The following is a 22,415-nucleotide window of genomic DNA, read 5'->3' on the forward strand; positions in this document are numbered from 1 at the left end:
GTGCCAGGGATGGGTGACATCTCAAACGAAGATGCCACCCTCCCCAAAACCAACATATTGAGCATCCTGTGGGCAAATGGACCCAAAAAAGCAGGTGGTGAGAACTGGGAGAAAATGGAAGTAGCCTGGATCATGCTTCGCCATTTGTCAAGCGCTCATAAAAACAGACATGGAACAAAAGGAAGGAATATCAGGAGGCAAGGAGTAAAGAGAATAATACATTTTTTAACAAAAAAGATGCTGCCAGGTTGGAAGCAGAACAAAGACCCCTCCAAGGGGAAAAGAACAAAAGAGCCACATCTAGCAAAAACAAGGAAAGGAAAAGGAGCTGTTTGTAGCACACAAAGGCCAAGGAACACCACCCCAATTGGGTCCATTGCAATGTGCCCCCCAACAAGATGGATTTGGGAGTTCTTGCACCAACACTGCATCAATCCAGAGCTGTTCAGAAAACATGCCTTCCCGGCTTTGGCATTTTCAGAAGATCCGAAAGACTGTGGTGTTCTGCTGAGGACTGCCTGCTGTCTAGATGACATTGAGAGATGTTTTGCCCACCGCCATCACCATCCGTAACGCAGAGACACTGCTTTTTGTGAACAGAAGAAAGAGAATCCTAGGAAGGCTGTGCCCACATGAATCTTGGGAGATTGGGGGAAGTGAGTAGCATCTCCACAGTCCAAACTCACGGAGCTTCTCCTCTGTTCCACATGTCAGCCAACAGGAAGGCTATGCAACCGCCAAGCGGATCTCAAGGCTAATCCAGGGGCTTTGGGGATCTTCAAGCATGAAGCTCTGTCTTGAATTTTGAATATCCTTGAAGGTTGCATAAGGCATTGTAGCAGAGGAAGACTGTTGAAAGGCATCATGGTGGTTCCAGCACCATACAGACCTGGCCTTCTTGTTCTCCTTCAGTCTCCATAGATGTCTAGCCTCAACATGGTCCTGATTACCAGCAAGCCCATTTATTAAGACCGTGTCTCGTTGTAGCTCTGGAGCAGGGACTTTGGGTAGTGACCTTAAAAATTCAGACAAGCAGCCACAGCTTTTATGACTAGCCACTCTTGCCAGATTGTAGGGTCAACCGCAGCATCCACAGTCTCTGTGACTTCAAGAACTGGATCTTCCCAGCCGCTTAAGAAAACAAAACAAACCGCTTATCCTGGCTGCAGATTTGGGAAGATTCTGTAGACTTTGGCTTTCATGGGCAGAGGAGGAGAGTATGGCTGCCTTTGTGCCAGCGAGGGTCACAAGAGGCAAGTTGTGCTTGGGAGACACTGGCCAGACTTGGTCATACACAGAGTCAGGGGAGTTTACACAGGTTGAAAGGAGGTGCTGCAGCAAGGTCTCCGTCAAAGTCACCAGTCATGATACCCGAAGCAAGGAGACACATACCAGAAGTCAGTCCAAGACTCCAAAGCAGGATCTCAGCCAAGATCCAAAAGCCAAGGAGAACGAAGAGTTGAGAAAAACAAAACCCATTGTAGCCACGGCTATGGGATTTACAGCTGCCTGACTGTGAGAAGCCAGAGTTTCTTATTTATAAGATGCTGACCACAAATGATGGAGGTGTCCCCCAGCTTTGGCTCATCCTGCTGAAGTTCTTCATCCACTGCATCAACCTCTCTAGCCGCTCAGATTTGTCATCTGGAGTCAGAGTTACGTTATAACTCACCTGGGTGAGTTATAACACTGGGAAGCATCCCCCTTGTACCCCCGTCCCGCCTTTTCTTTCCTCTGTGTGCCAGAAGAGACACCGAGCATTAAAAGGACTGCTTCTTGGAGATGGTTCTTGCTGGACATGTGGACTTTCCCCTCTTGCCACAGCCTTGGTCCATCATAGAGATAAGACATATCCACTCTCCTACCCAAGTTGCATTGGCCACCATAATCTAATGGGAGAGTCCTTGTTTTCAGAACCTTGGAAGTCTTGGGAAGATTCTTCTCACAGGTGACCTGAAGCCAACAAGGCAGAGGTCAGCTCTTCTTTGCAGGTAAATTTGTAAACCAGCATAAGGCCACCCTGGGTACCAATGGCTTTGCAAGAACTGAGGCTACTGAGTGGGCATTCCCATGTGAACAAAGGTCCATTTGGACCTGAGAAGCGTGCGCTCATTTCCCCCACTGCCACCACCGAGGCTAAATACCTTTTCAAAGCAGGAAGTGCGATGGCTTCTTTTCAGATCTCCTTTAAACCTCTTTCGAGTCTACCAACTCCCAGACAAGCTCTGTTTTTACTTGTTAATTTTTATTTTTGCTTTGTGTGAAAGTGTTTCTGTTCTGTTAAAAGGGATGAGAGGGAGGGAAGGAGCTCACCTTTCTAAGGGTGTGCGTCTACACTACAAGCTCTAAACCAGTTTCAAACCAGTTTTAGCTGTCTTAATGGGAATGCTGCCGTTTTCGTGCTGAGAAACCTTTCCTGAGATGTCAGTCTCCCTCCCTCATCGTCCCTTACCTTCTTAGAGCTGCAGTTCCCAGAAACCGGGGAACCGCAATAGCTAAAAACAGGTTTGAAGTCCGTTTAAGTTTGTAATCTCGGTGCGTCCGACAGAATCCTGGGATATTTATATTATTGTTTTTGGTCCGGAAAGGATCCAGGGGAGGCGGAGGGTTTTAGGAGACGAAAAGGGACAACCAGCAAAAAAAAACAACAAGCAAAGTCTTAGGGGAAACAGCACCACAGGAAAAAATGAATAATAATAATAATGTTTGTTTGGTTGGTTTGGAAAAAAGAAAAGAAAACTGGGATCAAGCAACACAGAGAACAAAAAATGCAACTTGATTCCTATTGATATATATTTTTTTAGGAGGGGAGGGGGAGGCTGCGTATTTTTTAGCCCTCTCAAATTATTTGGAGGGCTCTTTTTTGTTGTTATCGTTGGGGCTTTTTATATAAATTTTTACAAAACCGAGTCCTTTGTGGTTAGGGAGGGAAGGGAGGGAGGGTGGTCCTGATCCAGACGCAGTTGGCCAATGGCTTTTTCGAGTCACAACATAATTGTGTTTGGACCGAGGCCCCGGCCTTTTGCCACCTACATGTAAATCCAGCTGTACCGAACTGGCTGAGATCCTTGTTATTAAATCAGATTACACATTATAGTTTTGAAAGATATATATATAGTATAAATATATATATATAAATATAAATATAAATATTAAAAAAAAATGCCTAACCCCGATTTTTAAAAATGGAAAAAAAGGAGAAACATATTTGGGGCGGGGAGGGGATTTTTCTTTCTTTTTCCTTGGTTTAACTGAATCACGATTTCTGAGATATTGGGGGGGGGGGGAGGAGCACGGGGGTTAAAATTGTGTTTCCGAGTGCCTCAAGATACGGATTGTGTTCATTTTTTTAAAATAAAAATAATAATTTTATACAAGTGTCAAGAAAAGAAGAAAAAAAAAAACAGCTGGCTGGATTATTTGGAATTTTTAAATAATCCTTAACTTTTTTAAAAAGTAGAATTTTGAGAACTGTCCTGTACATAACAGTAATGTAGCAATAAATGTTGACATTTTATAACAAAGTTACCTTTTGTTTTTGTTTTGTTTTGTTTCTCCCGTTCCCCATTTCTGTCTTTCAGATGTTGTATACCTATCAATGAAAAAGTTGTAATAAAGGTTTTACCTTGTACTAAATTGGCTTTGGGTTCTCTCTCTCTCTGTCTCTCTCTCCCTTTCTGCATCCTTCTTGTCTTATTTAGGTATTAGAAATGAATGTCGGACAAGGTAGCAAAGCAGATGTCTTCCTGGGCATGATGGCTTGGACAGACAAACCTGGTACCAAAGGAAGAAACAACAGGGAAAGAAAAGGGAGAGAGGTTCCTACTCCACACAAACACACACATATTGGTGTATTGCTTTGAGCGTTGGACTGTTTATTGTTTTATTTAGGATGACTCTGGAGACCAGGGTTCGAATCCCGGCTCAGCCGCAGAGACCTGAGCAAGTTGCACTCTCTCAGCCTCAAAGGATGACAGTGGCAAACGCGTTCTGAAGAAACCTGCCAAGGTTTGCCTTAGGGCCATCATGACTTGAAGGCACACAACAACCAACTGTGTGAAGCGTAACAGTCACAGAAGACATTTTCAACCCTGTAGAGATGGCTAGAAGGCTTCTTCCAACATGGAAGATCCAAGGATGGCTTTTTCTTTCACCAGCCTCCGCTTATCATTTCCATTTGGACAGATGCATCCTTTTCTTTTTCTTTGTTAGCATGCTGGGGCAAAGCTGGCATTAAGCTAGGCTTGACCAGTCTCTACCTTTCTCACCATCCACACATGACCTTTGCTGGGGACTATCACCCCCACAATCCCCTGCTAGCAGAGCCTTCCAATACAAGCTCCTGGGGGGGGGGGCTTTGTTGTTGTTGCTGCTGTTGTTAACCATCCTTGAGTTGGTCTTGACCATGGCAACTTGACCCAAGGATTCCTTGCGCTCCTCTGCTCTGGCCCTGCACATTCATCCTTGGCTTGGCCTCCATTATAAAGTCCACCCATCTTGCATGCAGCCTTCCTCTCTCTCTGCTTCCCTCCACCTTTCCTAGCAGTATGTCTTTCCTATTGAGTCTTTTCATGATGTGTCCAAAGTGCAAGAGCCTCAGTTTGTCATCTTGGCTCCTAGGGATATTCCTGATTTATCCGCTCTAGGGCCCATTTGTTTGTCCTTTTGGCTGTCCATGGGATCCTCAGCCCTCTCCTCCAGCCCCACATCTCCAAGGCACTGGTGTTCTTCCTATCCTCTTTCTTAATTGTGCAGCTCTCACATCCATGTGTTGTAATGGGTAAGGCAATGGCTTGTATGAATCTAGCTTTGGGGGTACTACCAACCCCAAAATCCCCTGGGTGGGTTCCTTTTGGGGCGGGGGGAGAGAATGGCCACTTCCATGACTGGTTAGAAGGGATTAGTAAAACCAGCCATAAATAAACCAATGGAAATTTCCCCCAAAGTCTGGTAGCAAACCCAAAAGAGAGGCTGTTCCCAGAATGAACCCTCAAGGAGGCTCCCCGCGTGTGAGTCTAAGAGTGTGTGTCTATGAAAAAGGACGCCTGACCTAAGGGCCAGGCGTATGCGCGCTTGTGAAAATGAGGAGGCGGAGCTAGGGTGTCGGCAGGAGGCGCATGCGCAGAGGGAAGGTGACTTTGGGAGGATGCTGGTCAAGTACCTGGGCCCCCGCTACGCTCAGCTCCTGCGCAACTGGTGAGGGATCCTGGGAGGCTTTTCGTGGAAGCCATGCTAGCAGGGGATTCTGGGATTGGTAGTCCCCTCACCCCCAAGGGAGCTTCCCCCAAGAGACATGGCTGGTGGGGGATTCTGGGACTGGTAGTCGCTTGGCCCCAAAAGGGAACTGCTTCTCCAAAAGCCAATGCTGGTGGGGGATTCTGGGACTGGTAGTTCCCTCCAAAGGAACTTCCCCCAAGAGACATGGCTGGTGGGGGATTCTGGGACTGGTAGTCGCTTGGCCCCAAAAGGGAACTGCTTCTCCAAAAGCCAATGCTGGTGGGGGATTCTGGGACTGGTAGTTCCCTTCAAAGGAACTTCCCCCAAGAGACATGGCTGGTGGGGGATTCTGGGACTGGTAGTCGCTTGGCCCCAAAAGGGAACTGCTTCTCCAAAAGCCAATGCTGGCGGGGGATTCTGGGATTGGTAGTTCCCTCCAAAGGAACTTCCCCCAAGAGACATGGCTGGTGGGGGATTCTGGGACTGGTAGTCGCTTGGCCCCAAAAGGGAACTGCTTCTCCAAAAGCCAATGCTGGTGGGGGATTCTGGGACTGGTAGTTCCCTCCAAAGGAACTTCCCCCAAGAGACATGGCTGGTGGGGGATTCTGGGACTGGTAGTCGCTTGGCCCCAAAAGGGAACTGCTTCTCCAAAAGCCAATGCTGGTGGGGGATTCTGGGACTGGTAGTTCCCTTCAAAGGAACTTCCCCCAAGAGACATGGCTGGTGGGGGATTCTGGGACTGGTAGTCGCTTGGCCCCAAAAGGGAACTGCTTCTCCAAAAGCCAATGCTGGCGGGGGATTCTGGGATTGGTAGTTCCCTCCAAAGGAACTTCCCCCAAGAGACATTGCTGGCGGGGGATTCTGGGATTGGTAGTTCCCTCCAAAGGAACTTCCCCCAAGAGACATTGCTGGCGGGGGATTCTGGGATTGGTAGTCCCCTCTCACCGAAAGGGAACTTCCCTTCCAAAAGCTGTTGTTGCTGGGAGGATTCTGGGTTTGGTAGTCTTCCCTCCCAGGACGTTTTCCCCCAAAAGCCATTGCTGGTGGGGGATTCTGGGATTGGTAGTTCCCTTCCTACCGCCAGGAAGTGTTTTGGTGAAGGCCATGCTAGCAGGTGATTGTGGGGACGGTAGTTCCCCCAAAAGGAGCTCCCCCCAAAAAATAAACCCCAATAAGATTGTTGGTGGGGGGATTCTGGGAATGGTAGTCATGGGGTTTCTTTGGCTTTGTTCAGAGGAGCAGAATCTCTCTCTTCATGCCTCTGAGGAAGCAGAGCAAGACCTACGAAAGCTCATGCGGCCGTCTTCTTCTTTCAGAGGTCCTACAAGGTCTTCCTCTTCTGCTGGGCTTTGGAACGGTTGGGACTTGTAGTCCGACAATGGCAGGTATAAGTTAGAGTCTATTTCAGTGGCCTTAAAGAGGTTCCTGTGTCCCTTTTTTACCGCAGGGTCCCCACGGCGGCCGCATGGGGCTCCGTTGGCGCCATAGGGCTAGTTTGGGCCACGGACTGGAGGCTGATCCTTGACTACGTCCCTTGGATCAATGGCAAGTTCAAGAAGGACGACTGAGCCCAGGCTGCGGGTACGTTTCTGGCCTTGGGCTCCTTTAGACAGCTGGCCCTCCACAGTTGCGGCTTTGGCTTTTGCGGATGCGATTAATATCTCCTCTCTAGGAATGTCAAGGTCCTCCGGCACAAATCTTCCAGACCCTTAACCATTGAGTTGCGCTGGAGAGCCTACAAGTCCCTAGGGAAGACATTGCGTAGGTCCTCCTGCGTGATGCTATGATCAGCTCCCAGCAGATGTTGTGTTGGAGGAGTTCCTAGAGGAAACACTCCTCTAGGCATTTGTAGGTCCTCCAGAGTGATTCTGTGATCAGCTTCTGGCTGATGTTGGCCATAGAGTTGCACTGGAGGACCTGGAGATCCCTAGAGAGGTGTTCTCTTAGGGGTTTTTAATGTGTGGTTTATCCACATTCACTGGGGTCTTTCACCCCAAACTCCAGCAAACGTGGAGGGGCCATTCTACTTCTATTTATACTAAGTATACTATGTATATTTATACTGATGCTGCTGCCGGCTGCCCAAGCAAGATCATAGTATCACAGAGTTTGAAGAGACCAGAAGGGCCATCCAGCCCAAGCCCCTGCCATGCAGGAACTCACAGTGATAAACCCCTCTTTGTGATGGTTTTTCTTCTTTCTCTTTTCCTGTAGGCTCCTTTGGTTCAGAGCAACTCTTTCCCTTCATGTTCCTAAGTCTGTGAAGCCATCTGGAACCAACCTCCGCAAGAAGAAGGACATGCTCCTTTCGTTTTCTCCACCTCCACCGGGAAATGCCACACAATGTCCTCTGAAACCAATAAAAACTCTTTTTAGTGACCAGCTCTATGCGGTCCTCCAGTCCAGTCTTGGTTCTACCTCTCTCTATGGTAACCAGTTCCACCGACAAACTGTTGGAGACAAGAATACAATCCCCACATTAGTAATATTTGGGCTAGCGTCGACTTGCATATATGTGTCCACCCACAAATGCATGCATTACTTCAGGTTCTCTTAAGGGTTTTGTTTTGCAAATAGAGTGAAGTCCCTAAGCTGCTCTTCCTTCTGCCCTGCTTCCAAAGCAACCTTTAATATCTCGTGCCATGCTTCTTCTTTCCTGCAATACCAACAATACCTGACCCATTTTCGTGGATCTGGGAATGTTTCGAATCAAGAGCATGTTTTGTGCAGAAGTCGTGATCGCCAAGTCCTAATGCAGTCATGTTAAGTCATTAAGGAAAGTTGGTTTGCTAATATTAAACTGCTCAGAAGATGCAAATGAAGTTGTTGTTGTGTGCCTCCAAGTCATTCCTGACTTATGGCAACCCTAAAATCTGTCCTAGGGTTTTCTTGGCAAGACTTGGTCAGAGGAGGCTTGCCATGGCCTTCCCTTGAGGCTGAGAGAGTGCAACTTGCCCAGGATCACATATGGGTTTCATGGCCAAGAGGGAATTGAACCCTGGTCCAACACTCAAACTGCTATCTCTTTGCCTCCTGATGTCCCCAGCTTTATTGTCTTTCCCAATGAGTCACATCATCTCATGATGTGTCCAAAGCATGACAGCCTCCTTTGCCTTGGGCCAGGTCCCCCAGTGGGTTTTATGGCCCACTGTAAGGGTCCACAGGCCACAAAAGGTAGCCTTGTGGCCCACTTACCTCTTTCAAGTGAAGTATCATGTTTAAAGAAAGTGTTTGGCAGAATCTCAGAGCTGGACAAGTCCCCAAGGGTCATCCAATCCAACTCTCTGCTGTGCAACTAGAATGCAAATCTGCCATACAAACCTGTAACTATGCTTTTCAATCAGTGGGAAAAATAGCTAGTTTTGGAGCTGAAATGGAACCTGCATGGGCCAAAGCAGTCTACCTTTGGGTGCCACTGTTTTTAAACAAGGCAGCTGATATAAAGCATTTGCTTGAGTGTGGTACGGCTGTTTAGAAGCAGGATGCTGGGTTACAAGGACGGTTTGTTTAAAGGTAAATACAGATTGAGTATCCTTTCTATTCAAGCCGCCTTGAATCCCATTTTGGGAGAAAATGTGGATCTAAATCCCATCAATCAATCAAGAGGGAATTTCAGAATACTCCAAGGTCCAAAACTGTTGAGTGGCTGTGAGAGCGGCCCCTTTCACTTCACAAGATACACAAACTTTGTGTGTGGAATTGTTTTAAAATATTCTGTATACAATTCCCTTCAGGCTATGCGTATAGGAAACAATGAATTTCATGTTTTAACACAGTCCCATCTCCAAATTATCTCATTATGTAAATGAAAAGACTCCAAAATCTGAAACCCAAAACGCTTCCAGCCCCAAATATTTCAGATATATTATAAAACGATGCCCCAAAGTTGGATCTTGGAAGGAAGGAGGACTCTCAGAGCTACACCTGTTGAATCTTTCCCCCCAAAGAAATCATATTTAAATACCAAAAGATTCTTGAGTTTGGGGTGGGAACTGTGAACTGCACCTGTTGAATCTTTCCTCCTCAATAAATCACATTTAAATATTGAGAATTTCTTGAATTTGGGGAGGGGAGCTGTGAGGTACACTTGCTGAATCTTTTGCTTGCCTTGAAGAGAACATTTATTTATTTATTTATTGTATTTTAATACTAGGGAAATGGAGAGGAGGATCTTGGAAGGGGGAAAAAGGGGGAAAACTTGGAATTGTGGATCAACCCAGAGCTGCACCTGTTGGGTTTTGGCCTGGCTTAAAGAGACAGGGCTTAAATGTGGTGCTTAGATTTTGTTATTATTATTTTGCAAAGAGGGGATCATTTTTGTTTGGAAGGAGAAAGGAGGGAGGAGGAGATTCAATCCTCTAGGATTTTGGGGGGCTGGGTGTCCTTTCTCCCCCCCCCCCCAACCTAAGCCCTGTGGGGCGGGGCTTGTGGGGCAGAGGAGAAGAAGAAGAAGCAGAAGGGGAAGAAGAGGGGCGGGGGTCGCGTGCTTGGGGACCACGTGGCGAGGAGGAAGATGGCCAAGGCGCCGGGGACAGCTGGGGGGCCGCGGTGGGGCCCTCGGAGCCCCTCTTTGGGGTGAGTTGCAAAGCCCATGGGGCTGGGGGGAGGAAGGGAAAGGGGTGCAGTGCTGCATGCATGCATGCAAGTTTGCAATGGGAGTGTTTGGGGCATTGCAACCTGGCTTGGAAGTTGCAAACAATGGGGTGGGGGAGAGAATCAGTGGGTCAGAAGAGCCCGCCTGGGTGAGGTTGGGGGGAGACTGGCTATTGGGGGGGGGGGGTTCTTACAGAGTGGAAGGGCTATGGGGCAGTGTAGGGGTCTTGCAAAAAAGGGGGTCTTGCAAATTGGGATGGCTAAAGGGGGTCTTGCAAATTGGGATGGTTATGAGCAGTGGGGGATCTTGCAAAGTGGAATGGCTATGGGGCAGTGTAGGGGGTTTGCAAAAAAGGGGGTCTTGCAAAAAGGGGGGCAAGGTGGTGTTGGAAAGGGACTTAAGGAGAACCAGTGTGTTTCTGGGGGCAAAATGGAGTCATTGGGGTGAATTTGTGAGGGGGGCTCAGAAAAGTCTAGGGAGTCTGGAGGCGCTGCAAAGGGAGGAGGGGTCTAGTATTGGGGGCTTGAGAGTTGGGGGTGATTTTGGAGGTCCACAATTTAAGGGGGGATTTTTATGTATAACTATACATAAAAATCCCCCCATTAATTGAGGGTTTTTAAAATGTATAAATAGTGGGGCAATTGTTTTAGAAAGTAGTTGGGGATGCTGGGAGTTGCAGTCTGCAAAGGCAAACTTTCCCAGATAGGAGGGGTTGGATGGGGTCATATGGGGGTTTGGCTAAGGGGGCGAATGTTTGTTTTGGGGTCATGGAGGTGTTTATAAAAGAGCCTTATAAAGTTTTGCTTTAGGGGATTAGCTGGATAGGGGCCAGAAATGAGGGTATTATTATTGGAAGCAATCCAGCAGGAAGGGAAATCTATGGGGCAAGAGAGGGAGATGTGGGGAGCAACAATGCCTAAGTTGCAATGGGGTTGGGAGGTTATTATGGAGGCATCTATGAGGGGCAGTTAAGGGGTGAATGAGTGAATAGGAGACTTAAAGACAAGTGTGGGGCAATGGGGTTTTGTTTGGGAGCTGTGGGGAAATGCTAAGAAATGGTAGTTTATTGAAGCAGGACTTGTTTTAATAGTGCAAATAGTTTGATTTTAGTTTTAGTGCTCTCCTTTGGCTGTTTTTAGGTGTATTCTTTTAAATTGTGGGCTGCTTTGGTCCCAGTTTTGGGGAGGAGAGCATCATCATCATAATAATTGGGGCACCTGAGTGAAGCAATATAAGTTATTGGATAGGTTTTGAAGGGAAGAAAGCTCCTTTTATAAACTATACTTCCCAGAATCCCTTGGCTGGGGGGGGGATTCTGGGAGGTGTAGTTTTAACAAAAGAAAAAAGGAACTTTTCCCCAAATTGTAATGGAAGTGGGGTCTTTTTAACCCTAAATGGGTGCTCCACCTTTGTGTGAGGTGAAAAAGCGATGGAGGGAAAGCAGTTTTGCGTGTTGTGACAGGACGCATTCACACGTGATAAAGGGGGGAAGACGTGTTTATTATTATTATTATCATCAATGTTATTAATTAGTGTTCATTTTCCTCCCCCAAATTGGGGCCCAAACCGTGTCACAACTTAAAAGAACACCAAAAACATACAGAAATGGCTCAAAAAGAGAGAGCATTTAAACAACTTGTTTGTGCAAAGGTACACTTGAGCTTTTTTAAAAAAAATCCCCTCAGGAGAAGGGGAATTATTGTTGTTGTTGTTGTTATTTCCACATGTATTGTGCTTATACTGTATTTTATTATTATTGTCATTGTTGTTAAACGTCCACGTGTTTTGTGAGGTAATAAGGTTCTGCTTTTCCCTCAGTGGGGGACTATTTCCATTCAGGGCGGAGGGATACCTTTAAAAAAACCCTCCGCGCCCTTTTCCCCTCAAATTGGCGGGATGCGAGGAGGGACTATTTTTCTCTCTCCCCCTCCCTCCTTTTTCATGTTTAAAAAGCCAACGGCTTTTTAATCCCCCCAGCAGAGGGGGGAGGTGCGCCGGAGGATGGAACGGCGGAGGCGTAGAACGCGCATGCGCCGACGGAGGAAGAGGAGGGGTTGGGGAGAGGGAAAATGAATGGAAAGCGGAGAAGAGGAAAAGGCGGCGGGAGGGGAGGTCTCCCTTGAGAAGAGCCTGACTGTCTGCGTGTGACGTCAGCAGCAGGCGGCGCGGAGGGTAGAAGGAAGAGCGCCCCCTGGAAGCGGGAAGCGATCGCGGAGGGAGGCGAGCTTGACAGAGGGAACAGCCGCCCCAACGTTCTAATCCCCGCACAGCCGAGGGAGTTGCCTTGGAACAGCCTGGCTTTGCAAACCAGACTCTTGCCTTGCGCTGCATTTTGCATTGCATTGCTTTGCAAGCCACAGAGGCCAGCCAGCCAGCCAGCTTTCTAGCCCCCTCCCCAGCAAAGCAAGCCCCCCACCCACCGCAATCCTGGCTGGGCGGGACCTTGGAGCCAGCAGGCCAGCCGGAGCCAGAGGAGTTGGCGGGGGTCCTGGCGGTGGCGGCTGGGCCGACGCCGAACCAGACCCGGCCCTGGCGGAAGCGATGGATCGGAAGAGGTGGGAGTGCTCAGCCCTCCCGCAGGGATGGAAAAGGGAAGAAGTGACCAGGAAATCGGGGCTCTCTGCTGGCAAGAGCGATGTCTATTATTATAGGTGAATGTGCCACGGTGGAAGAGGGGGGTGGCGGCGGGAGGGGAGGCTTGTGCAGCGAAGCAGGGTGGGGGCACCCCTTGCCTTGCCTCTCTTAGCTTTCTGCGGAACTGTCAACCTGGTGGCAGGCAGACGTGCAGGAGGGTTGCAATGAACACATTGCATGTCGCTGGATCACTTGCTTGTCTGCATTTTGGGGGAATTCTCTGCCTTCTACCCAGTGTGTCGGTGTCTGTGGCCTAGTGTCCCTTGGAAGAAGAAGGAGCCAATCCAGAGATCGATGTTTGGAATTTGTGCATGGACAGAGTAACGTCTGTCCAGAGTAATAATGTCTGTCCAGAGTAATATAATGGACAGAGCAATGTCTTGGTATCCACTGGGGTTTGGTTCCAGGATGCCCAGTGGGTACCAAAATCTGTCAATGCTCAAGTCCTCATTATGTACAATGGGGGTATTACCATTATTATGGTTACAGTGAGTCCTTGGTATCCACTGAGTTTTGGTTCTAGGATCCCCCTTGGATACCAAAATGTGTGGATGCTCAAGTCCCATTAAATATAATGGCAGAACAAAATATAAAAGTGAAAATCAATGCTATTTGGAATTTATACTTTTGGGAATATTTTCAAGCCGTGGATGCTTGAATTCATGGATAAAAAATCCATGGATAAGGAGGACTGACTATAGTAGTAGTGGTAGCAGTATTACAGTGGACCCTTGGTATACACATTGGTTTGGTTCTAGAAGCCCCATAGATGCCAGAATCCATGGATACTCAAGTCCCACTGCATGCAATGAGGTACTGTATTATTATTATTATTACAGACCCTTGGTATTCACTGGGCTTTGCTTTCAGGACCCCCTGTGGATACAAGACTCTCTGGATGCTCAAGTCTCATTATATACAATGGGGTGTTGTTGTTGTTGTTATTATTACTACTACTACCACTACAGTGGGCCTTTAGTATCCGCTCAGGTTTTGTTCCCGGACTATCAATGGATACCAAAATCTGTGGGCGCTCAAGTCCCATTAAACATAGTGGCATGGTAAAATGGTGCCCCATAGCAAAAGCAAGGTTTGCTTCTTGGAGTTTATATACATTTTAGGATATTTTCAAGACATGGAAAGTTGAATCTGTGGGAATGAAGGGCTGGCTGTGAATGTGATACTACAATGCGATTTTTCCTCTGGTTGGGAGCAGGCTGGCATGCAGAGACCCTTGTTCTGTACTCAGTCATATTTTTTGGGGGGGTCAAGAGTGGGATTGCTGTTTGACAATCCTGTCACAGTCCTCAAATCCTTCCTGATTGTGTGGATTCTTGACTGGAAAAACTCATTGGAGGTGTCAGGCCTTCACATCTGAGGCCCACACACACAACAAGTGTGCGGCCAGCAGACCCCGCTGTGCTGTGCAGGAGGGGAGACAGTCCATAAGGGCCTTGCTGCCAAGTGAGGTGTGTTGTCTGCTTTTTTGTGCCGTGGTTGTTGGCATTGTGGATTGCACAAGGGGGCTGGCTGTGTCACTCCCTCACTTAGGGGCCTAAAATGACCATTAGCCATGGCTGTCTTTGGCCTAGGGATGACCACTGGCCAGGGCTGCAAGGGGCCTAAAATGACCATAAACCATGGCTGTATGTGGTCTGGCCATGGCAGTATGGGGCCGAGGAATGACCACTGGCTAGGGCTGCAAGGAACCTAAAAATGACCATAAACCACAGGTGTATGTGGCTAAGGAATGACTATTGGCCAGGGCTGCAAGGGGGCTAAGAATGACCATAAGCCACAGTTATATGTGGCCAAGGAATGACCATTAGCCTAAGAATGACCATTAGCCATGGCTGTATCTTGAATTGGAAGGGGCTGCGAGGGTCCCCTAGTCCAATCCTGTGCCAAGCAAGATGGCAGACAGCTCTGCTTGGAAGTTAGTTCCTTGCAGGTAGAAAGTTTGGATGCTACCACTGTATAGTCATCCATAGTTTAATTCCAATTTTGCTCCCTCCCTTCCTGAAACAAATTAATCTCCCTTTTCCTTCAAAGCTCTCCAAAGTTCTGCCCGATACTTCTTTGAAGCTAGAAGAGTTATGGTAGCAGAGGCACGACTGGCTTTATAAAGGGGTGGAAGGGTAAATCCAAAAGTCTGTCTTACTTATTTATTTTTTCCTTGTCTGCAGAACATAAAGGAACAAAAGAGGGGTCCTTTTTTGAGCTTTTCCCAGGCAGGGTGGACATCTGGAGGCCGTTCGGCCCGGTCTGAATAGGCTGTGCTGCATTCATCTTCTCTCCCCGCTTCAAGTATTTGCCCTCCGAAAAATCTGAATTTCAAGTAACGCTCTCCATAAAGGAATGAAAGAAAAAGAAATGCAAGCTGGCTTTCCTTGTTACCAGGGACTGAAGCGAACCATAGAAATAACTTCACAATGCAGACGTACTTTGGGACGGACGGACAGGCGTGCAGAATCGGTTTTACCGCTTCACAGCTGCTTTAAAAAGAATAAAAGAATAATCCTTGTTTTGGGGGAGTAGAGAGGATGTAAAGGGGCAGAATTTCATTGGCACAAAAAGCGCCGTGACCCTTAATGGCACTTCTGCACCCCAATTCTGTTCCCACCTTCCCGGTTGCCGTCATCTCTGTTCATAATATTTGCAAGTGCTTGAAGCGGGGAGAGTCTTTGCAAAGGCCTCAGCTCTGGACTTGATGGTCTGCGTGAGTCTTTAAAATATTTATTGTTGAGGAAATGTGTGGTGTAGTGGTTTAAGTGTTGGATTGTGACCCTGGGAGAACCGGGTTCGAAACCTTGCCCAGCCTTCCAAGTCATTTCTGACTTATGGCAACTCTAAGGCGAACCTATCATGGGGTTTTCTTGGTATGTTTCTTCATAAGGGCTTTGCCATTGCCATCCTCTGAAGCTAAGAGAGTGTGACTTATACAAAGTCACCTACTGGGTCTACTTGGCCGAGCCAGGATTTGAACCCTGGCCTCCAGTGCTCAAACTACTATGCGACACTGGCTCTCAACTTTAGAAATAGCATCCTGCTGAAAAATTTCAACCTAGATGACATAAATTGCTCCATAAATGCTGGTGAATATTGGTTAATTATAGGCATATCTCAGTTGACAACTGCAGACAAAGGAGCTGCTTTTTGTGATTTTTTAAATGCCTGACCAGCACCTATTTTCCTCCTTGTCCTCTGTATATCTGAACGATTTTTAGCAGCATCCTTATTGGGAGATTGGTTTTTTTAAAAGGATTTTCTGCAGCAAGGATTACTCAGAGATGGTTTGGCCAGTTCCTTCCTCTGGAATACAGCCGACAGCAAATGGTATTTGATGGCAGGCTCTCATTCAAGGGCTGTCCTTGCTTAGCTTCCAAAATCAGACAGGTTCAGGCACCTTTACCATGTTTAGCCCCTGTTAATAACTGAACTCAATTATTACTTGTGTTCAAGCTGTCTCCGACTTACAGCAATCCTGAAGGGAACCTGTGATGGGGTTTTCTTGGCAAGATTTGTTCAAAATTTCCTGTTGGCCTCAGCTGGAAAATTTAATTTCCTTTTTCTCCTTCCTTCCTTCCTTCCTTCCTTTTCTGTTCCATAGTCCAAGTGGGAAGAAATTCCGCAGTAAGCCGCAACTGGCCCGTTATTTGGGTAATTCCATGGACCTGAGCACCTTTGACTTCCGGACGGGGAAGATGTTGATGAGTAAAGTGAATAAAAACCGCCAGAGGATGCGCTACGATTGCTCCAGTCAAGCCAAGGTGAGGATGAGTCCAGATTCATTTCTTTCTCACTTCCTTAAAGAGCTCAACCCTCCCATAGTTTCCATGTCAAAACTCTGTGTATCCCTTCTATAGATATGGGTATGGATCTATATCTATAGATAAAGATAATTGGGGGGGGGGCAGAAGAAAATGTAGGGAGGGAATCATTTTTTCCCTTCTGAAGCCATTTTTTTCTACCTCTACATTATTTCTAAAAACTGTGTGTTGTGTGCTTTCTTGAAGTCGTTTCCGGCTTAGGGTGACCCTGTCATGGGGTTTTCTTGGCAAGACTTGTTCAGAGGAGGTTGGCCATTGCCTTCCTCTGAGGCTGAGAGAGTGTGACTTGCTCAAAGTCCCCCCAGTGGGTTTCATAGCCAAGCTGGGAATCAAACCCTGGTCTCCAGAGTCATAGCCACATATTCAGATCACTGTACCACACTGGCTCTCATTTCTAAAAACTGTGTTTACTTTAAAATAAGATAACATTATCTCAGAGACAGTGTGTGGTGTAGTGGTTTCAGTGTTGGACTGTGAACCTGGGAGAACAGGGTTTGAATCCTTGCCCAGCCAAAGAAACCCATTGGGTGCCCCAAGGTTACTCAGTGGGTTTCTGGGTTTTGTCCCATACCCCATTTTCTTTTCTAGGGTAAACCTGACCTAAACACAGCACTCCCTGTAAGGCAGACAGCTTCCATCTTCAAACAGCCAGTGACAAAGATCACCAACCACCCCAGCAATAAAGTGAAAACTGACCCGCAAAAAGCAGTCGACCAACCCCGCCAGGTAAGACTTGTGTGGGTATTTTGTGGTGGGAAGGTTGCCTTTAAATATTTGATCTTGTCTATGGCATGCTGGGCTTGGAGGCAGTGACTACTGGGTTTGTATTTAACATTAAGACAGATTGCAGTTTAATTTGTTGTTGGCTTATGAAATCTGGCTTCTTTGAACCATGACATGTTATATTGGCTAAACATGCAATGATGGTTTGTTTCCTCAGTTGCCCCATCTTGAAATGGGAGCCATCAAAAGGGGCAGAGAGAAATCGACCACAAATAGGAAGAACAAACTGATTAGTCTGACCATCTGCAGGACAATCATGGCTAAAAACCACAAACATAAACCATGGTTTAGTGTCACACATGAATGTAGCCAATGCTCTGGTCCAGGTTCAGCAAAGATTTGAACCTTGGCTTCCTTGAGTCCAAACTTTCTCTTGTTACTTCCCACTGGGTTAATATAGGATTGTCAGGAGAGCCTTTATGGATATGTGAATAAACGCCATCTCTTTTCCTCTCCCTCCTCTCAGCTCTTCTGGGAGAAGAAGCTGAGTGGCCTCAATGCTTTTGATATTGCAGAAGAGCTGGTGAAAACGATGGATCTTCCAAAAGGTTTGCAAGGTAGGCAAACTGTCTGAGATTTTGCATCAAGGAGACGGAGTGCAACTTTAGTTCAGAGTTATATGACAGTTGTATGGGCTGAGGCCCAATTCCTAAAATCCTAGTGGCCACTCTGGCTAGGGCATTCTAGGAATTCCTTATCCAGAAATGTAATATTTCCACGCTGTATTAAGGACTGAAAACCAACACTTAAGGGTGCTTACAGACATATATATACCCACTCCCTGGCACATTGTGAAAAAATAAGTGCTGGTCCCCCATTTTAGACAGTGCAAGAAGCTCTGAATTAGAATGCTTGGGGGGGGGTCCCCCAATTGTGCTAGTTCCACTTTTTCCAGAAGACTCACTGGCTGCAGTGCCAGGTCTAAGAGGCGGATGTTGGCTGTGGCAGCCTGCAAAAAGTGCAGCTTAGCAGTGGTAGTGACTGGTGCAGTGGGGCCAAGAGAGTTTTAGCAATGTTAACTAGCAGCAGGAGGGGAAAAGAGAGCTAATGGGCCATTTTGGGCTTTTTTTATTTCCTCAGGTGTGGGGCCTGGTTGCACCGATGAGACCCTCCTATCGGCCATCGCCAGTGCCCTCCATACCAGCACGATGCCCATCACTGGGCAGCTTTCGGCCGCTGTGGAGAAGAACCCTGGAGTCTGGCTCAACACCTCTCAGCCTCTCTGCAAAGCCTTCATGGTGACTGACGAAGATATCAGGTAGGAGCCATCCCCTGGGAGGACAAGGCAGGAGAGGAATTTCCTTCTCAGTTAATTATTCCAAGCCAGCCTTTTGAGGGAAACATGAATTGTGCCAGTCACTTTGGAGTTCTTTTTTATCTCTGGCCTTTCCTCTTTCTGATTCTGAAAGACCTCCATCTCTTCTCCCTCCCTCCTGTAAACCCTACATCTGAGGTCTGAGCCGTGTGTGTATATATGTGTGGCATGGGTTTCACTTGGAGGATGCTGTTTTTGCTTTCCCTGCTCAACAGGAAACAGGAAGAGCTGGTCCAGCAAGTGCGGAAGAGGCTGGAGGAGGCACTGATGGCTGACATGCTGGCTCACGTGGAGGAGATCGCCAGGGACGGGGAGACCCCGATGGCGAAGGTCGTGGCCCCTGAAGACTGCGAAGACGACGATGAGGAAGAGGAGGTGGAGCATATCCAAGAGGTGGAGAATGTATAGTCTAGGTAATGCAGCCGTTATCATTCTCCCACATTGTACCTCTGCAGTGTGCCAGATACATGGCCTTCAGAACAGCTCAGGGGGATTCGGGAGTTTCTTCAGATGGTACTTCCCATCAGGACCGTCAGAGTTGACCACCAGTGGCCCCTTGACCAGCTGCCACCTTTCCTAGGTCTCCAACAAGAGGGTTTTTTTCTCTGCTCTTCTGGAGATTAGGACACAAACCAATAGAAAAGAGATTCCACGTAAACATTATAAATAACTTGTTTTTAAAAAGCTAAGGGTTGTTAATAGTAGACTAGACTGTCTCAGAGGGTGGTGGGTTCTCCTCCTTTGGAAGTCTTTAAACAGAGCTTGGGTGGGTATATTTTGGGAGGTGCCACAACAGATGGGATCCTCTTCCCACAGGAGAGCTCAATTCTCAGGTAGACATCTGTAGGGAGAGGCATTCCGGTGTGGTGTTGTGGTCCAAGTGTTGGACTATGACTCTGGAGACTAGGGTTCAAATCCCCACTGAGGCACCTAAACCCACTTGAGCAAGTCACGCTCTCTCAGCCTCAGAGGAAGGCAAAGTCTTTGAACAAATCTTGTCAAGAAAACCCTTTAATAGGTTTGCCTAGGGTTGGAAGCGACAGGCACACAGCAACTGCAAATTCCTTCAAGTATTGAGGCCCCAAGCCATTAGGGTTTAAATATGGTCACCAGCACCTTGCATTTAGACCAGACTGGTATTTCTGACGTTTCTCTGTCTTGCCTCTTCTTCTCTTGATCCCCAGAGGTTAGAAGGTGCCTTTCTGTGTGCGACAGGTGGGACACCCAACACTCCCAACCCAATGGTCAACCTGCTTCTTGATCAGGAATCTCTCCTTCTGAATGAACTCTGAACTGTCCTGCTGGCGTGGAAGACCGAACTGTCAGCAGCTCATAGAGACACCTCCGAGCCCCAAATTTTTTATTATTATTATTATTTTAATAGAGAAACTTTTAAAAGTGTTGTCAAAAGAATATTCCGTGGAGATGCTGGATCTTGTTTGGAGAAAACTTTGTAACCGAAAGGTGCTGTACGAGGGTTGAGTTTGGTTTAACTCTTTCTTTTTTTAATGACTCTTGGGAGGGAAGTGAATTCTTCTTTTACCTATTTTACTGGATTTATTTACTGGGACAGAATGGTTACAGTGTGTGTGTGGGGGGGGGGGGGGTTACCTTTTGCTTGTCTTGTATCATGAAATGATCCAAAATGGGTACCATGCACTTGAGAGTGGAGCTAACCGGTTGTGAAATGATGCAGAATTTTGCCTTAATATGCTTGTTTCAATTGGAGTGGGGCAGGGATATTTTCACTATTGGGGTGTAGATCTACTTTCTGCCTCCTGTTGACCTGCCCACAATATCTCCCTTTCTTTTTCTCTCTTCTATATCTCTCCCGCTGAATATTTGTCAGCTTCAAGACATTTGACTCTGCAGCTTTGCACTCCTGTTTCTTTTCTACCTTGGTGGAATTGCATTACAGTTTGGGGCAGCCTTGGAAGGGGTATGTGCGGATAAAAATGGGGATTTTGTCTTATGGACCCTATCTACACAGACACAAGTATTCATGGCCTGCTGGATTTTATCAAGGTGTTGTTGTTTTTTCGACCGGAGAGCTAGAAATCGGAACATAAAACTTGGGACCGAGTCTCGAAATAGTAATTCTGGCTTACTTTGAACATGGAAGAGATGATGAGAATTGTGAGTTGAGAATATTCTACAGAACTGTTGGGAAAGCATTTTTGGAATTGTTCTGACGTGGCCAAAATCCCTCCAGATTTTTAAGCACTCCGTTGTAATCATGTAAAAAGACGCACACAGTGGCTTGAGTTGCTTTCTCTTCTCTGGAGTTTCTCCTTAGAAACTGACTCCGTTCAAGTGACCCTAATAAATTGGGGTGGGATATATATATATATATATATATATATATATATATATATATATATGGCTCTCAAACTGGTCAGGTCTGTCCGTTTTTGTCCTCTATCGGAAATCAGTTGATACTCAACCTTCGGCTTTTAGGAAACGCTCACCTTCCTTTGTATGTGGTTTCAAATGCACGCTGCTGGCGTCGCGTCTTCATGTACAGCCTTTTGGGGGGGATTTTGGTTTTGTAATAAAAAAGAAAAAAGTGTGTGTTTTTCCTCCATGTTTCCTGTTTGATGCAAAAGTTGTTCCGCAGAGAAAGGCCTGTCTGGTTTTCCCATTGTGTCTTAACTCTGTGGGGAAGTGTGAGCAGACTCTTGTTCTTGGGCTGATCTGCAGGACGGTTGTATCCAGTTAAATTTTATTAATCCAGCTAAATGTTTATTAAGGGGCTTTCAGATGCGGGTGAAGATCCCTGTCGGACTCCTGGTAGCTTGGGTAAGCCAAAGTTGCCTTTGCAGGGGCAACCACATTGATTTAAACTTTGGCCTAAACTAAGTAAGTGCCTTTGGGGAAGAAAAAACACTCGTGGTTCTGTCAGTTTTCATCTCTGAGGTCTAGCCACTTGACAAGGCTGTGCAACCCTGTGAAATCCCGTCCAATGTCCACCTCCCAAAACAAGAAACCAGTGGAGGTTTTGGCCACCGCTTCTTTCAGCCTCTTGCTGAAGGCTTCAGATGGAGGTAGGCAACCTTTTGTCCCTCTGCGGTCCAGACTTATGGGAATTGTTCATTGCAGCACCCAACTTCTCTGACAGAAGGCTAAATGTCTTGCAAAACTACAAGTCCCAGAATTCCCTTGCATTATTGAGACAAGGCAGTTACAACAGTCTCAAACTGGATTATTTCCGCAGTGCGTTTTGGGGCTGGCGGGAGTTGCAGTATTGTGACAACATCCGGTGAGTGACATGTTCAAAGAAGGATGGAGGAGGAAAGTGTGGTACTTATGAATACTTTCTAAAACAATAATGTGAACATTTACTAAACCCCCAAAATTGTGTATGTTTACTCTAATTATAAAATTTAAACCATCCAGTGGGCATGATTTAACATCCAGTGTATGGTCTGTGTGTGTGTGTATGCACAATATACATACACACTATATGTATATGTATGACCATAAACTTGTCAAGAAAAGTCGCAGTAAGTTGGAAATGACTTAACGGCACACGATGACAACAAAGCGTTGATATAGTTGATCAGTTTTGGTGCACATTGGTTCCTCAAACCTATCCAGTGGTGTGTATGAGAAGTAACAACTACACACAGCAAAGGGCAAAATGATCAACTCTTAAATATTTGTGGGGCTGAGTGATGGGATATTAAGCACACCTTAAAATCCTGCAAACTGTTGCATTTATCACTTCCTTTGCTTGGTTGGTTTCTTAATGTTCCTCACAAAACAAGGTTACTCCAAGGCCTAATGCTAAACCCAGAAAGAAGGAAGGAACAGTTGCAGCCAATGTAACAGGTTTTGACTAATGTATCAAAGGACTAGTTTTGCACCCAGAGCTTGTCTGTCGAAACAATTGGGCCCCACAGAAACACATGTAAGCCATTTTTAAGGGAAGTGATATCCAACTTCCATTGCCTGGCAACTGGGGGGTTCTGGGGAGTGCAGCCCCTTCCCCAGGAACCATTGTGATGTTATGGAGGGTTGCAGTGTAACCGAGGGATGGACT

General features: G+C 46.7%; 2 protein-coding genes across 7 annotated transcripts; both read left to right on the plus strand.

Moving 5' to 3' along the window:
* The first annotated feature begins 5,087 nt into the window (after positions 1–5,087).
* Positions 5,088–8,039, plus strand: UQCR11 (ubiquinol-cytochrome c reductase, complex III subunit XI). The gene is made up of 3 exons (XM_089535538.1): positions 5,088–5,196; positions 6,665–6,798; positions 7,432–8,039. Exons 1-2 carry the CDS (start codon positions 5,147–5,149, stop codon positions 6,783–6,785), a joined length of 171 nt encoding a protein of 56 aa, XP_089391664.1. The 5' UTR covers positions 5,088–5,146; the 3' UTR covers positions 6,786–6,798; positions 7,432–8,039.
* Positions 8,040–9,700: 1,661 nt separating this feature from the next.
* On the plus strand, positions 9,701–19,964 carry LOC149308309 (methyl-CpG-binding domain protein 3-like). Of its 6 annotated transcripts, none has more exons than XM_089535525.1 (8): positions 12,376–12,462; positions 14,632–15,164; positions 16,056–16,215; positions 16,864–17,001; positions 17,525–17,615; positions 18,139–18,316; positions 18,589–18,786; positions 19,558–19,964. In XM_089535525.1, the coding sequence occupies exons 3-7, from the start codon at positions 16,114–16,116 to the stop codon at positions 18,779–18,781; spliced, it is 702 nt and encodes a 233-aa protein (XP_089391651.1). In that variant the 5' UTR covers positions 12,376–12,462; positions 14,632–15,164; positions 16,056–16,113; the 3' UTR covers positions 18,782–18,786; positions 19,558–19,964. The 6 variants fall into 6 exon arrangements, with proteins under 6 accessions (XP_089391650.1, XP_089391655.1, XP_089391649.1 ...); XM_089535527.1 differs by having other exon boundaries at positions 14,632–15,158; XM_089535528.1 differs by lacking the exon at positions 14,632–15,164 and adding an exon at positions 14,498–14,583 and having other exon boundaries at positions 12,380–12,462.
* Positions 19,965–22,415: the final 2,451 nt, after the last annotated feature.

This window comes from Sceloporus occidentalis, unplaced genomic scaffold (genome assembly GCF_023333645.1).
Source record: "Sceloporus occidentalis isolate IW3139 unplaced genomic scaffold, rSceOcc1.0.p SCAF_8, whole genome shotgun sequence".
Taxonomy (NCBI): domain Eukaryota; kingdom Metazoa; phylum Chordata; class Lepidosauria; order Squamata; family Phrynosomatidae; genus Sceloporus; species Sceloporus occidentalis.

What these genes read in the sequence shown, in the direction of transcription:
- UQCR11 (XM_089535538.1), top strand. Translation starts at nt 5,147, where the DNA reads ATGCTGGTCAAGTACCTGGGCCCCCGCTACGCTCAGCTCCTGCGCAAC. An exon ending in GCTCAGCTCCTGCGCAACTG is followed by an intron (nt 5,197 to 6,664) that starts GTGAGGGATCCT and finishes TTTTTACCGCAG; the next exon opens with GGTCCCCACGGCGGCCGCAT.
- LOC149308309 (XM_089535523.1), top strand. Translation starts at nt 12,353, where the DNA reads ATGGATCGGAAGAGGTGGGAGTGCTCAGCCCTCCCGCAGGGATGGAAA. An exon ending in AGCGATGTCTATTATTATAG is followed by an intron (nt 12,463 to 16,055) that starts GTGAATGTGCCA and finishes TCTGTTCCATAG; the next exon opens with TCCAAGTGGGAAGAAATTCC. An exon ending in GTGACTGACGAAGATATCAG is followed by an intron (nt 18,317 to 18,588) that starts GTAGGAGCCATC and finishes CCTGCTCAACAG; the next exon opens with GAAACAGGAAGAGCTGGTCC.